Below are 16,431 nucleotides of genomic sequence, written 5' to 3'. Positions count from 1 at the left end.
CCGTCAACCATATTGGCTGGATCGACTAAATGGGTTGGCAGTAGGAAATATGGCGATTCTACAGGGGTGTTTTCAGAAAATGACACTAAGAAACTCAGCCTTATAGCAATTATTCTGTGGTGGTCTGCAGGCTTCCATCTTGCTCCCAAGACTACTGAATATCTCTATGAGTCCATTGGAAACTGTATGGAGTGTTATAGACTGACATGCCCTCAGTATGCTGATGACACACAACTCTACTTTCTCTGTATATCCAAGTCAGAAAGGAAGGTGCAAGCCCTGGTTCTTAGACAAGTGGTGGGCTGGATGAGGGCCAAGTTGAAGCTCCGTCTTAACAAGATGGAGATCCTGTGGATAGTCAGGCCCAAGAATTGGGCAGGTTTTCTACTCTGGATGGATGCCCTCCCTCCAAAACAAACAGATGTGCAATCTGGTGGTGCTCTTAGATCTATCACTGGCTGGAGGCACCAGTCAAATGGGCGGGGTACAAATCATAAATAAATAAGGGGAGGCCCTGCTCACCATGATGCATTTGGACCAAGCTCACTATGTGGCAATGCCAAGAAGGGCTCTCAATATGGAATTCCCTGCCTCCCTGCCCAGGCCAGGATACAGCTGGTGCCAACTCTGAGTTCATTCATCTAGGCTATAGCTTGATAGGAAACTTGAATCTGTTTGATTACTATCTTGTGGACTGTTTGTTAGTGCTACTATTACTCACTTACTTTGTCTTATAAAATGTAGTAGCATATATGTGACTTTTTAGGCAACCTGCTCTGGGATTACCTTGGCAATGAAGAGCAGGTAAGCAATATTTTAAATGCTTCAGCAAGTAGGAGTGAAAAACCTCTGCCAATCTACTGGCAAGATCCTAATCCACCTTCGGTCCACACCTGTTCTAAGGGCATTGAAGTCAGACACTGCTAACTTATTACACAGAAGTCAAAAACATACTCCAAGTCAATACACAGACGAAATCCCTTCCATACACACAAACAAAAAACCACAGAGGGGTGGAGCAAGGAGGGGGGGAGGTAATTACCTTCAGGAAAGCGTGAAACCTTGGCTTCTGTTTTTCGCACTTAGTAATCATTTCCTTGCTCATTTCAAAGAAGTTCACAAAAGGAGGGTATGTTTTCAGTAAGTCTTTTGACTGAAAGAATGCAGAACTTTCATTTACAACAAGCATAAAGCTGAAGTGGAAAAAGGTAATTTTAAAAATTGGTCCTTTACAGTAACCAGCTTCAATATACCATCATGCCCTGAAGTATTTTCAGTCGCCACTAAACCAGCTAAGAGGCACTCCACAGCAGCCTTCCCCAACATCTCTGAGATATACAGGTGTAGGGCAGTATACAAATGCAACAGTACAAGTGTGCAATGCAAAACTTTGCTCGATGTTACTAAAACAAGCTGTGTGTTTTAGCATTGTTTGAGGCTTCCCCCAATTCCTCCAAGACCAGGGGGTTCCCCCCCATGTGCTATGCGAGCGCTCATGGTAATGCAGCTAGTGTTGAAGACTTACATATTTGAGTATGACATCACCAATGCTTTCGCTTTCAGTCCAGTTTATCATAAGGTCTTCAAGGTCCTCCTAGAACATAAATGACATATTGCCTATTAAAAAAAAATTACAATTTGTAAGATGGAAAGTTATATTAGTACCTTGAACTTGTGCATTTTTTCTGCTCCCAAATAGCCTTTAATTTAAAGATACGTAATGAAGGTGCTTATATACTCTGAGTGTAGATAAGTGACTTCATTACATATATTTAGGCACCAGGCATAAACATTTCTCTTCAAGCAGGCATTCAGCAGATTAACATTCTATGGCTTTTTAAATGTGTGGGGGGGGGTGCTATTGGTTTGTTTTTCTTATGTATTTTTAATTCTCATTTTGTTTCTTTCTGTTGTGAAGGGTACTATACAAATGGAATTAATGATAACAATAACAATTTGATACCACATTTGGAAGCAAGGGAAAATATAAGCACCCTTATTTTTGGTATTATGCCTGATGTGAGTCAGTTTCAGGGAATCTATTCGTGAACTATTGAGCTGAAGAGTGTAGAACAAATGCTAAACTTGCAACTTCAAATTCCATTTTCTGTCTTTAGTTGTTCCAAACATTAATGTCTTTCCAGGGCAGCACAAGCAAGTTAAAACTCAGGAGTAAAGCAACACAGATGAAAGATCTGCATTGTACAACCTTTATCTTGGTGTGTACATCAAGGATGTCAGGGATACTGCCAAATATGGTTTTAATTTCCTCTGGTGCAAGGATGGGGCCTCCAAGTTGTCCTTCCTTTTCCAAGGGGACTTGAAAGACCTGGAAAAAATGAAAACAGCAAATACATTGAATACCACAGGGTCATCTTAATTGGAAGGCTGCACTCAAGGCAGATTCATGCTCTTTGCAGTAGATAACAATTTCCCTAAAGCCACCTATTGGCAATTATGGTCTGGGCCAGGTTTACCGTGCCAAGATGCTGCCGCCTAGTCATCACTCCCCTTACCCCCCCCTGCCCTAAACAATAAAAATGAAGGCTTTCCTAGTACCCATATAAATTGATGTTGGTTCAGCTGTCTACATTACCAACCCCCAAGTGCCACAGTTAGAGGAATGGTTCTCAAAGGATGTGGCGCACCACAGAGGTGTGACAGGAGAGGACGGCAAGGGTGGTGGTAAGATTCAAGGACAATCAAAGAAACATTTAAACATTTCAGTATAATATAGTATTGTTGTTGTTGTTGAGCCGTTTAGTCGTGTCCGACTCTTCGTGACCCCATGGGGTGACCAGAGCACACCAGGCACTCCTGTCTTCCACTGCCTCCCGCAGTTTGGTCAGACTCATGCTGGTAGCTTCGAGAACACTGTCCAACCATCTGGTCCTCTGTCGTCCCCTTCTCCTTGTGCCCTCCATCTTTCCCAACTTCAGGGTCTTTTCCAGGGAGTCTTCTCTTCTCATGAGGTGGCCAAAGTATTGGAGCCTCAGTTTCACAATCTGTCCTTCCAGTGAGCACTCAGGGCTGATTTCCTTCAGAATGGAGAGGTTTGATCTTCTTGCAGTCTCCTCCAGCACCATAATTCAAAAGCATCAATTCTTCGGCAATCAGCCTTCTTTATGGTCTCACTTCCACACATCATGGCTGGGAAAACCATAGCTTTAACTATGCGGACCTTGGTCAGCAAGGTGATGTCTCTGCTTTTTAAGATGCTGTCTAGGTCGGTCATTGCTTTTCTCCCAAGAAGCAGTATAGTATTTTTAAAGCATTTTAAACATTTTAAAACATTTGCAAAATACAGATCAATATCTTTTCCTAAATGAAAGGAAGAGCATCGATGATACCGAGGACAACCTAGTTGCAATGCAGAAACGCTGTTCGAACCGAGTGCTGGAGAAGACGCATTTATAATTATATTTTGGAAATGATTCGTGTTCTAATGCAGCTGCATTGTTTCAGACTTTGTGCATTTCCAGTAACTGCATCAGCGCTAACATAACTTCTTGGCAGGCCATGTTCAGGCACAGACCTGTCACTCTTCGGGCCCTTCTCACAATGGCGCTCCAATAAAAACAGCTGCTGACTAGACATGGTTGTCAGGTTAGTCTTTAACATACGGCAGATGCCCAGTAAGCGGCATAGGAGCACCTGCTGCTGAAGCACTGGTGAAGATGAGCAAGCATGAAACCAATCAGTCATCTGGATGGGAGAACTGAAGGATCCCCAAGTGAAAAAAAAAAAAAGCCTATTTAAACCTCAGTCATGTGTGCATGGTAGACAAGTGCCAGGAAGCACAGGCCAGCCATAGCTTCTTGGCGCATGACTGCCTCCACATCACATCCTTTGCAGACACACCTCTCCTTATCTGGCATGAGACACGCACAGCATACAGACAACATGGCTGCCGTGTAAGGTGCCCATCAGCCCTCAGAGGGCAGTTACTGCAATACTAGTTGTAACAGAGGCCCCTTATAATGGATCTTTTTGGATGGTGAGGTGCTATTGATTTGTAGCAAGTTTTCATCAGGTACAGGGGGGGACCTATCGACTTGCCTGGATTATGGTTGTCAGGATATCAACATAGTTGCTCTCCGTCTGATACAGCTCCTTCGCAACCTGCCATCTCGCAGACTGCTTTGGCAGAAAAGGAGTTGAGTTTTTGGACGGCTTTGCACATGATTTTGGAGTTTCTGTAAAGGATGGAGACACAAGATGTAAAAAAAAAATTATTTGGGTGTTTATTTGTGGGGGGTTTTTTTTGTTTTTTTTACAAGCAGGGAAACTACCATGGATTCTTAACAGGAGATCTATTTAAGACAACTGTTTCCATTAGATGTGTTAATCCATTTTAAATATGAAGATCAGAGTGCTCTTCCAACTTTTTAAACTCACACAAAATAAAAACCTGCTTGAACAGGAAAAGCCCTTACTTTCTGTGCCACCATGCAAGGTGAAGTTCTATCTACCACTCTCTCTCTGCACTACTATTATAAAACAGCCAATGCCCATTATTTTAGCAATATTAGGGAATATCCCCAGAATATTTTGATACCAGAAGTAATTTTTTTTGTATTCTATTGTAGAGAATTGCCAAGGATCTCAGGTGCAGAATTTATCAGGAATCTGAACAGCACCTAGTTTACCTTATTTACATCAGTAAGATGTCTCCACCTCTACTCTTGCTGAGACAAATTTGGTTCACCTTGGAAGTCAGGTGCCACAAACGGATCCAATCTGTATTTTGAAATCGCCTTTAGTACACGACTCATGCCCCAAATTAAGTTCTGCATTACCTAAATGGTCACTGCAATCTAAAAAATTTAAGGAAACTTGCTCATCATCACCTTGCGATGTTCTCGGTACATCTCTAACTGGATGATGTTCGCATACGACAACATCTTTCAAAATTGGAATGGAACGGAGGCTTACAGAAGTTTCCTTGCTTTCGACTGGGAAAATAATGAATTTCTGAAGATTCATTTGAGGTGCTTCATTAACTAGGCTTTCAGGTGGCTTACTGCTAGCTGCCTTGATGGTTTGTTGCAGATTTTCTAAGGAGTTTATGCAACATTTACGAGCAACGTTATCCAGAGGAATACATCTGGAAAGCCTGCATGATTTCCTCCTCATCCGACTAAGTCTATAGAAATGAGAGTTGCCCTTCTGTCTACCAATATCCACGTTCCTCAATTCTATCCTGCTCCCTGTATAGTATTGAGAAGGGAAAAATCAGTTACTCGTGTCAGTATTCAGAAGTGTTTTATTTTTGCCACAACTATTAAGGGACACGGAGCTGGTTTTGCTTTACCTCCATTAGTTATGCCTGATTCAGGAGTATTGGAAATATCAAGTAAGGATCCCATTGAAAGGGAATGCTCAGCTGATGGCCGCTTCCGAGGTGGGAAAGGAGACATGTCTGCCTCTCTGGTCAGCTGAGCAAGGGTCTCTCTTAAACGACGTTTCTTCCGGTTGCTGTTTGGAGTACTCAGTGAAAGTTGTGAGACAGACGTTTTCAGTTCAGGGCTGTCTAACTGCAATGAAATATAAACATTCAGATAGGTAACTGTACTCCTGCTCTACAGCTTAGAACCACAGGAAGCTGCAAAATCCTGCTACTGAAATGAATTTTTGGTTTCACTGTAAAGCTTACTGTAGCCCTTCAGGAAGGCCTTGAAAACCCAATTATTTTCACTGACTGATTCTTTAGTAATTATCTTCTGCTATTATTGAGCTCCTCTGAGGTGATGGTTTTTCTTGTGGAGGGAAAAAGTGTTTTATTTTTGGGCTGGATGCGCATTTATTACTACTCAAATTTTCATAGGAGGCTTTGTATTCTATTCTATTTTGTTGTTAGAAATTGCATTTCAGTCTCTTACTGGTCTAGATCACATGACAGATTAAAACATGGTTTAATATGAACTATGGTTTAATGGGAACAAATAGCATGGTGGTACACACTGCTCAAATGTTCCTGCACTGCTGCTCCCACAAACTAAATAACCCAGAATCTGTCTCATTACGCTATCAAAACCTGCGCTTATGGTTTGTTTCTCTCCCAACAAACCATGAGTAGTAGCTAAGCTTTATGTTATTGGTTTATCTCTCATGGTTTGTTTAGGGGAAGGAAGCCACAAGCTCTGGTTCAGATGACATGACAAGCAGAACTCTGCCTTGTTTCGTCTCTGGCGCAGCACCGGGGGGGGCGGGGGGAGTGCCACAAGAGCTTCTGAGCTGTGATCTGCTGCTGCTTCACATTAAACCATTGTTTGTATTAAACTATGGTTTGAGTCAGCTAGTGAGCTGGGCCACTGTGTAAGCTGCCCTAATTGAGTTTTACTCATAAAAGTGGCCATAAGTGTTTTACATAAATACAGAAACAGAAAAAGCTTTGACACGGTTAATGGAACTGAAGTGTTTAAAAATCATCCCAAAATTCCATCTTATATTTCATTAATAAGCTAATACCAGGAATTGCCCAGTTTAAAGATCCCATTCTGGTTCTATAAATTGCTTTCAATATTCTAGATTTCCTTCTGCAGCAGCTCACCTTTTCAAAAAGGTACATGGATTCTCCAGCTTTGGCATCCATCTGAATGCTTCCCCAAAACCACTAGAGGGAGAAAAAACATTTTCTGTGATTTGCTCAAGCATATACAACAATCCATCATTGCCAACGTTAAAAATAGCTACTGAAAAGCAAAAGCCAAGGGGTTTAGGCTTAGGATGCATTTTAAGAATCCAGGATTTTCTATTAAAACTGACCTCCTGCTTTACAACGTAGAGGTTCTGTGATGGCTCAAACGGAAGGTCTTTTACAGTATTTTCTTCAACTATGAGATGAGTACACCTTTCATCACCTACAGGCAGGTGTTGTCCACCTGAAGACAAAAGAGGGTTGACAAGATTAATCTGTTCCTTCCTAAATTCTACACTAAATTTTCATTCCAACACACTACAGTAACACCAAGGGAGGCGGGAATCTTATTTCCCAGTGAAAAATGTGCAAAGTTATTCTCAAAATATTATGTAAGGCAGGGGAGAGGAGACTTTCCTCTGTCCCTCACATGTAATCTGTCAGGAGACAGAGCCAAACCTAGCTGGGGCACATCTCTTTTTGCCACTCGTCTTCAACATTTTCCCCTCTTTGCCACACACATGAAATTAGGAAGAGGACCACAGGTCCCCCAAACCCTTATTTATTCAGAATAAGAGTTTAGAAAGGAAGATATAGAAGAAACCTGAGGCTCAATGGCAAGCAGATGCAGATTTCAGAGAATGGAGAAGGGCACCTCTAGTTGGTGCTACATACTGGCTAAGAGGATAAACCTAAATGTCCCTACTTGAAAGCTCACAACTATGAACTCACTACATGGAACTTGCTTATTTCTTCTGTCTGTACTTTGAGAATAATACTGGCCTTTTTGAAGGTTAGCATAAGGGATATGAAGATATGGAGTGCTCCAAGAAAGGTAGAGCAAATCAGTGCAAATCAGTAGAAAAGCATGATTCCATTGAAAGGTATAATAGAGGGGTATACAGTTCATTAAACAAGTCATCAACTGCTATAATACATTTACAAATATGAACACTAACACGTTCTCAGTAAAACAGAGCATCAAAATCTGTAGTATCAGCAATATAATAACATGCTGGCTATTTAATATGTGTGCCCCCCTCCCAAAGTATCTTTTTACAGTGATAGTAGTGTTTTTGTCCGGGGCACAAGGAGCTTTAAAGCATTTTATGTACATAGACTCTTTTAGTGCAATAGTTTTTTCACATTTACCTTGCATTTCTGTCATTTCTTCCATGCTCTTCTTTTCTTCCTCAGAGAATCCAAGAAAACTCAACATGCAGTCCTGAAATGGGGGAACTTTAAATTCTTTCCTGAATTCCTCAGTAGCAGCACAGAAGTCACTAAGGAGTGGGGGGTAGGGGGAAAATGGAATGAGGGATTTAAACCTTGTTGCACCATGTTTTCCTATGCAGAAAATGATTTCTGCTCACTGTCCTGCACGCAAGTGCAAATACCAATGCTACTTTGGAGAATGTATACATACATGTCGTTCCTTTTCTCCCAGGCCTTATAAATCCACTCTGCTTTCATGATGGGTGTGCCTAGACTCACAGCTGCCTGCAGAGCAGAGAAAAAGGTTAACAGGTACTGTTCCTATGCAGACTGAAAAAGAGAATGCCCTTGCAAAGGCTTACTTAGTAACGATCACAGTATTTCACAAAACACAAAAATCTATGCTTGATAAACAGAATTAACATTTGTGGCTTTTTTAATTTTTTAAAAAAAGATCTGTACTTTAACACTGGATGTTAGTGGAAGTGTGGCAAGCTCACAAAATTGAATCCATGGACCCCTATTGAAACACAAAGTTCAAAGAACAAAGCAGGTGAAATCTGGCCTTTGGAGTCAAACATTATGATAGTGAAACATGGACCCACATATTCATATTACAACACCAAAACATGGTTTGGCAATATTCAGGCTTGCACATTCCTTCCTCCCACCTTTCTTTTGCATGAAGGCATTAGAAATTCCTGACTGCACACAGACTTCATGACCAGAGGGGGTCAGATTCTGCTCCCATGTAATATAAAAGCTTTATTTAATGGCAAGCTTTAATTACGCAAGTTGATTAGTATACATGCTCCTTCAGGAAATATTAAAACAATTGAATTGCTTCCTTGATTCAAATAACAGGGGGAATGGAGCCAGATCATTGGTTCATCTAGCTCAGTATTGTGTACACTAATTGGAATAGTCTCCCCAGGATTCTAGACTGGGTACATACAGTCCCACCTTGAGATGCCAGGGACTGAACCTGGGACATTCTTCATGCAAAGCAGATACTCTACCACTGAGCTACAGTCCTTCTGCAGGAGGGGGAAGCCAATGTAAATCAGATTTTCAATCAGTGATTTATGTCTATCCACCCCAACATTTTGGCAGGGAGCCATATTATCCAGCCCTCAATAAATCCATCATATATATGAATATGGACAATTCATTATTTTACTAAGCCATAAATGGAGGGTCAACTGTATTTAAAATGATTTAGATAAAATAGATGTCTGCTCATGGAAGACAGCTATGGTATACTTCGCTGCATTCCTGTGGGAAACGTAGACACAAGTGAGATTTCATTTTAATATGGCCGGATGCAACAAAACCAGAACAAAACTGCTGTCCAGTTACAGTATTAAACCTCTCCTGCCACTGGGTCGTGAGGTAACTCCATAAGAACTACTGTACTGCATTCTTAGACCTCCAGCTGACAGCACAAGGCTGCAGTTATAGGCTTTGCAACAGAATACTTATCTACATGAATTGTATCTTCAACTACAGATAGGTAGCCGTGTTGGTCTGCCATAGTCAAAACAAAACAAATTCCTTCCAGTAGCACCTTAAAGACCAACTAAGTCAGTTCTTGGTATGAGCTTTCGTGTGCATGCATCTTCAGGTATCTGAAGAAGTGTGCATGCACACGAAAGCTCATACCAAGAACTGACTTAGTTGGTCTTTAAGGTGCTACTGGAAGGAATTTGTTTTGTTGTATCTTCAACTGCTTTGGAATTGACATTTAAATGAAAAGTTACGCAACATCAAAATGCCACTCTAATACACCTCCAAGACATCCTTCAAAATACTGAAATGCCTCTTAAAATAAAGACGCACAATCAAAAACTTTAAATGCAAAATCCATTTACTCCTGCCCACAGCTTAATGTATATACAATACTTATCATCCCTTTGCATCGTATGCCTGGTATATGCAAAAAAACATATTCTGCACCCAAACTCTGAACTAGAAAGGGAAATGAACATACTCTGAATTTGCCTCCTTGCGTAGAATTAGCCACCAAATGTGTAACTTTTGAATTGAAATCCCGTCGAATAATCCCTCCCATATGATGAGCCAAAGTCACCAGCTTCACCTATGAACAAAATTGGGCTCCAGTTAGTTTTATTTATTTTTTAAACAAAATTGCTATTAGACCAAGGTAATATGCTGTCTGCAATTCAATGTACGAAGCAACAGTACTTCCAGCCATTCTCCTTTCGGTTTACATTGCAACATTTGGGTTGTAAAATGGTTACTTCTCTCTTTAAAGGCATTCCTGCACAGGAGGGTCAAGAGTTCGGAGCAAGGTTTGCTTAGGGGTGCTTTGCACAGGAGAGTCAAAAATTCATCCTATGAACCTGGCAATTAAGGGGAAGCAGAAGCAGATGTCTACTCTACTTCCAATTGCCTACAGTGTTGTGAGGGTAACTGAAAAAACCGTATACGAGTTGGAACGGTCCGAAGCCTAGTTACTCACCCCACAAATGCCATACTACTCTACCACATGGAAGGAATAGGTTAAAATCCAAAACTTTAAAGGAATGTTTAGTGAAGACACCCAGAGGCAGAAAGAGAAGCTAACTACTTGCTGACTGCAGTGAGTTAACTTCACTAATCAGCACTCACAGTATTACCCCACAAACATTTGGTACTTTTAACCAACTTGTGTCTCATAATTGTATTCCTGTCTTCCATAGGAGGACCCCATGTGGTGGTGTATATGGCATTAAGCCCATTCTGCTTATTTCAACTATTTATATACAAAAATTTCCAAGCAGTGTGCATAAAAATCACAGAAAGCACATAACAAATAAAAATCAGCAGATAAAATCAGAAAATGCCCTTAAAATGCCTGCAGGAAGAGATACACATCAAGTCTTCAAGTTGGATCAGTCACCATCCCACAGCTGAATATCACTCAGTGCTGTGTGGAAGCTTGAATCCAGATGTCCCCATTTCATGTCCATCACACTATTCCCTTTGTGATTTAAAAAAAAAAAACTTCTTTGCACATTCCTCAAGTGGTGCTGCTATAGCAGTCAGTACCAAGCTCCATGTGGATCTCCCAGTACTTGTTCTCCACTCAATATTACAACCTCTTCAACTATTATTCCATGTATTCTAAGGAGAACGGAAAAAAGACAAACTTACCAATTCTTCTTTCTTTCTGAATCCGGTGAAGCATAACACAAGATTCAACATACTGGCACAGTACAACGGGCGGCATGAAAAAGGCAGAGGCTGAAATAAAAGTAAGCTGGTTAGTTGTGACCGAAGACGCCCCAAGACAATTAAGTAAGCTTGTGTGAAAATCATGCACTTGATGGATAAACCGCCACCCATTCAGGGAACTAGGGGCCTGGTTTAATCAAACCTACAGCTCTATAGAAGTCACTTCCTGGTTGTTTCTTCCTATACTGTTCTTGTTAACATCTAAATGAAGAAGTCACATTTACAAGACAAAGGACGGTAAAGCTAAAGATTCCCTAGGGAGGAGGAGAGATTTGTGTGGGAAGAAGAAAACACAGTTACAGCAAAGTAAGAAAAGGACCACAGACCTGATAAGAACCTCCTGTATTAACATGTTTTGTTTAGTGTACATTTTCATTATGGATGTATTTTTTATTATGCCCTAATAAACCTGTTAGCCTTTAAGGCACCACAAGACTCTATTTTTTTTTCAAGTATTAGATGCACAATAGAAGTGTGCTTCATTCAAATGTTGCACTACAGATATCAGAGAGCCACACGGTATGGTGGAAAAATGAGTGAAAACGGATCTGTCAAAGATTATGACTGTGTTATTTAATACAGACATGGATCAAGAATTCAACGTGTATCCCAAAGGACAAGTGAATAAAATACATTTTTAAACAGGTCCCAGTTTCAGGAGTTACAGGGGAAGCCACAATTGTATCCAAAGATATGCATGTCTAAAACAGAAGGTAACCACCATTTTAAGATCTCTTACAATGTATATTCTTACCTCGCCTTTTCTGGCACAGTGCAGTACTATTGGGGGCCCAAGGACTCTGCAGTCAGCTTTGTGCAAATCGTTGAAAATGGGATCTTGGAAGTCTGCTATCACAAAAATGGTCTCAAATTCTGGCGAATCGGAATTCTTATACTCCTCCACTGAATCCGTCTTTATGTAGGGCACTTTAATTTCCTTCAATTGTTTACAAAAAAGTCAAGTATTATTTACAATAGTAAAGCTAACAAAAATGTTTTTCTGCCTCTAAGTTATACAGCAGGATTATTTCAAAAAAAGTAAGTATGAGTGAGAAACTGCCCATTAAATTTGAAGCTAGCTCAACAGAAACATGACTCCTTTTTTACAGATAGAAGCAAAGAGTTTTAATAGTTAAATCAAATTTGAGTTCTAATTTGAGCATGAGATGCATCAGCATAACGATCACAGGTGTACATCAATTCAGAACCAATGACCCCAAAGTGTCAAAGCTTCGATTCAGCTAGCTCCATTTTGCACCATTCACTACTATTGTGCTTTTATATTATCCATATACCAAGTGATGAGATTGTTGATTTTGCCCACTTCTGTCCCAGTAGTGCAAAAGACTGCATGCAGACACGTACACGTAATTGCCCCAACATACCATATGGATAATACTTTTAATAAGTTTTTCTTCCGATTTACCAGAACTAGCTTCCTTTATCTTTATAACGGGAACTTCCATTATCTTAATGGTCTGCAGAAGAGGAGAACTTCAGTATGAGAACGAAATAATCCAAAGCCTCAACTACAAGTTTTCAATAACATGAGGGATCGCATACCATTTGGGATCATAGGCATTTAGAATTTTGAGAGCACCAGAAATCTTCAAGGGCACAATTTCAGTCATGGGCATCATGTAGGGGGCCTGATAAAGCTTACCTCCAAAGCTTTCAGAAGTTCTTCACATTTTGCAGCTTCTTTCGGTAGGACTACCCTAGTTTCAATCTGCGGCATTTCTTCTTTTGGGAGAGGTGAAAAAAGAACAAACAGTATCTAAACATATGATTGCAGAATTAAAGCAACCTATCTGATCTCTGCAACAAAACCTAGACAGCATCTTAAAAAGCAGAGACATCACCTTGCCAACAAAGGTCCGTATAGTTAAAGCTATGGTTTTCCCAGTAGTGATGTATGGGAGTGAGAGCTGGACCATAAAGAAGGCTGATCGCCGAACAATTGATGCTTTTGAATTATGGTGCTGGAGGAGACTCTTGAGAGTCACATGGACTGCAAGAAGATCAAACCGATCCATTCTTAAGGAAATCAGCCCTGAGTGCTCACTGGAAGGACAGATCCTGAAGCTGAGGCTCCAATACTTTGGCCACCTCATGAGAAGAGAAGACTCCCTGGAAAAGACCCTGATGTTGGGAAAGATGGAGGGCACAAAGAGAAGGAGATGACAGAGGACAAGATGGTTGGACAGTGTTCTCGAAGCATGAGTTTGAACAAACTGCAGGAGGCAGTGGAAGACAGGAGTGCCTGGCGTGCTCTGGTCGATGGGGTGATGAAGAGTCGGACACGACTAAATGAACATACAACAACAATCTTCTCTCTCAACAAGGGAGAGGAAGTAGAAGCTTATATTCCCAATAACATCCTTTTATACATGTAATTCACCTATACAGGCAGCAACCATTTAGGGCAGGGGTTCCGTTTCTGGCCCCCTGGAGTGCCTTGAATGATGGTCAGGGGTGCTGTGGGCAACACTGGCCTCGGTCCTTCTTTCCTTTCCTCCCTTCCTCTGATGCCCTCTCACGTCTCTGCCTCCCAAAGGTTTGCACAGCTGTTGGTTGCAGCAGCTCTAGCTACAAGCTCCCCAGGTGAATGGTGGCTCCGGGGTTGGCCAGGGGGTGCTGGTTGTCAGGAGCTGAGGCAGCCTTGGAGTAAGCAAGCAAGTAGGCGAGGGAGCCCAACCAGCCCTTGCTGTTGGGACGGACAGACAAGTGGGAGGCCAGGCAGGCACCGCTCTGGCCTTTTTTGTGCTGGCTGTGTGCAAGGCCTCCCTGGGAGCTGAGTGCCCAGAGCCGAAGGGGAGCCTTTCCACCATGCAGGCCCAGCAGTCCCCGCTGCTGTCTCCCAAGGTAAGATGCTGACCTCACGTTCACCTTTGGTCAGGCTCTGTTGGGCCACTAAGGCAGATGGAGTCTCCTAGTGTCACTTTCTGAAAACAGCCCTGTAGAATCACCATATTTCCTACTGCTAACTCGCTTAGTCGATCCAGTCAATATGGTCAATGGTACTGAGTGATGCTGAGAGATCAAAGAGAAGCAACAGGATCACATTCCCTCTATCCCTGTCCTGATAAAGGTCATGGGTCAGGGTAACCAAGACTGACTCCGTTCTGAAGCTAGGCCTGAATCTTGGTTGCGAATGGATCCAGATAATGCAGTAGGGGCAACCTCTTCCGATGCCCCAGTAGGGCAGTGTGAGGAAGCACTTCTCTTTCGGGCAGGGGGGCAGCTCAGAGACTGGGGAGGCACAGGGGACTCCCAAGGAGAAGGGAGAAGGCCGAGGGAACCCTCCACAAGAGAGGGTGTTTAAAAAGGGGTGAGAGGCTGCCAGCTTGGAAGGCAAGGGGTGACATAACTGAGCTCCTGAGCCCCACAGGGGTGCCGCAGAAAAAATGTAAGGAGCCATGGACTCAAAAAGGTTGAAAACCTCTGGTCTAGAGTGAGGCCAACCACAAGTCTGGGCTCAGGTTTAATGCTAAGCTAAACCGTTGCTTAGTGCTGGGTAGTGCAGCAGAAGCAAGGCTGGGGGGAGAAACAAACGTTTGTTCGTTCATGCCAAGCCACTGGTTTGGCTTAGCATTATGTGCAAAATGGGCCTTTAGAGATTATGGAACATCTTGCTATCAAACCCACAAGCTTATTCATTGTATGCCATCAGACAACAAGGATTTTTTGTGCACTTTTCAATAATCTATTCACAATTTACATCTGTGGTCTTGATATTTACCTATTATAAAGTTGCTATTGCTGCTGCTGTTTGTGTTCTACTTGCTTTTATTATTTTAATGAAGTGGACAGTTGCCTTGGGGTTCCATTGTGAAGCCAAAGGCAAAACAGAAATACTTTAATTAGTAAATAAAAACAAAATAAGCCTACAGGAAAGAGTCTGCATTGTGCTTTGTGCTTCAGCTAAGTATAACATAAATATTGCTATCAAAGCACACATTTGAATGCTCCCATCTGAAAAAAATAGAGGAATACAAAGAGAAGCATAACTAGATTCATAGCTAGATTGCAAGAGTTTCTATAGCAAATGACTTTTATCCACATTCTGAAATAAGAACCATTCACTCCATTACCTTCATCATCTGAAGCTGATCCCCTGAATAGGTTCTCCTTTGAAGATTCTGTAATTTTGGAGTCAAGAATGGAAGAATCTGCCAAGAGACTCCTCCCTGTATCAGACATGAGCGTACTGTTGTCAGCCATGGTCAAAAGGGTATTTCACTTCTACGGCTGCAAGGGAATCACCCAGTAAGTTATTATTATTTTTAAGGAAACACACCGTTTAGGAAACTATTAGCAATCTATGTAAGGTTCCTAACCGTACTCCAAAAGCAACTCTGCAATTTGAATACCCGTACCAGAGCTTGTACCTACATGGTCAAAGCCTCACTTTTCCTCTTGCATTTACCAATTACTGCTGTTGCTGCTTCCTGTTCTGTTTTGCCATTAAGATCTGCAGGGTCTAAACACTACAGGGAGAAAGGGGGGTTTTCTGGGTGGGTCAGTGGGTGGAAGATACCTGGGCTATAAGATCATACTTGAAGATGTTTATGCAAAACATATTTTTCTATAACTATATGCGCTGCCCAGATGTTGCAAAATCTGCTGGAGCCAAATGAGCAACATTCTCAACATGCTATTTATTTATGGTATTCATTCGTGCTCGTCTCTGTGTTCATGGAATTCTGGTATCCATGGCTCTCTAGTACAGCAGTACCTCGGTTTAAGAACAGTCCTGTTTACGAATGATTCGGTTTACAAACTCGGCAAAACCTGCAGTAGTGTCCTGGTTTGCAAACTTTACTTCAGTCTAAGAACGGAATCCAAACAGTGGAAGGGAACTGGCGGCAGGAGACCTCATTAGGGAAAGCGTGCCTCAGTTCAAGAACAGTTTCAGTTTAAGAACGGACTTCTGGAAGGGATTAAGTTCACTTGTGTGCCATGCTATGTAAAATGCTCATGCAAGTGCTATAAGTACCAGAGCAACTCCTGGCACATCAGCAGGGGAAGCTGACAGGATACAGGACACTATCAAACCTACAGTTACATAAATCCAACTAACAATAACACCCACAACGTAACTGGCTGTGTTTAACTACAGTGGTGCCTCGCAAGACGAAAATAATTCGTTCCGCGAGTCGCTTCCTCTTGCGATTTTTTCGTCTTGCGGAGCGTGGATTCCCCGGGTATTAACGGTTTTACGAAAAAGGAAGCAAACTCGCAAGACATTTTCATCTTGCGAAGCAAGCCCATAGGGAAATTCGTCTTGCGAAGCACCTCGAAAAATGGAAAACCCTTTCGTCTAGCGAGTTTTTCGT

General features: G+C 41.8%; 1 protein-coding gene across 9 annotated transcripts in view; it reads right to left on the bottom strand.

Moving 5' to 3' along the window:
* Positions 1-16,431, bottom strand: part of ECT2 (epithelial cell transforming 2) — a 48,404-nt gene that overhangs the window by 27,844 nt on the left and 4,129 nt on the right. For 2 of the 9 annotated variants that reach the window (XM_081862211.1, XM_081862212.1), the window contains exons 2-16: positions 15,187-15,343; positions 12,756-12,835; positions 11,847-12,029; positions 11,012-11,101; positions 9,846-9,953; positions 8,067-8,140; positions 7,793-7,923; positions 6,769-6,884; positions 6,554-6,616; positions 5,315-5,537; positions 4,851-5,210; positions 4,060-4,196; positions 2,210-2,329; positions 1,526-1,594; positions 1,043-1,153 (exon numbers count right to left, since the gene is read on the bottom strand). In XM_081862211.1, the coding sequence (XP_081718337.1) occupies positions 1,043-1,153; positions 1,526-1,594; positions 2,210-2,329; positions 4,060-4,196; positions 4,851-5,210; positions 5,315-5,537; positions 6,554-6,616; positions 6,769-6,884; positions 7,793-7,923; positions 8,067-8,140; positions 9,846-9,953; positions 11,012-11,101; positions 11,847-12,029; positions 12,756-12,835; positions 15,187-15,316 (1,995 nt within the window). In that variant the 5' untranslated portion in view covers positions 15,317-15,343. Of the gene's footprint in view, positions 1-1,042; positions 1,154-1,525; positions 1,595-2,209; positions 2,330-4,059; positions 4,197-4,850; positions 5,211-5,314; positions 5,538-6,553; positions 6,617-6,768; positions 6,885-7,792; positions 7,924-8,066; positions 8,141-9,845; positions 9,954-11,011; positions 11,102-11,846; positions 12,030-12,477; positions 12,587-12,755; positions 12,836-14,834; positions 14,910-15,186; positions 15,344-16,431 lie in introns of those variants that run through there. The other 7 variants (XM_081862219.1, XM_081862213.1, XM_081862215.1 and 4 more) reach the window with 7 other exon arrangements.

The sequence above is a fragment of the Podarcis erhardii genome, assembly GCF_964252035.2.
Source record: "Podarcis erhardii genome assembly, chromosome: 5".
Classification (NCBI taxonomy): domain Eukaryota; kingdom Metazoa; phylum Chordata; class Lepidosauria; order Squamata; family Lacertidae; genus Podarcis; species Podarcis erhardii.
Note: the sequence above shows the minus strand (reverse complement) of the source record. Positions and strands in the feature narration are given on the sequence as shown.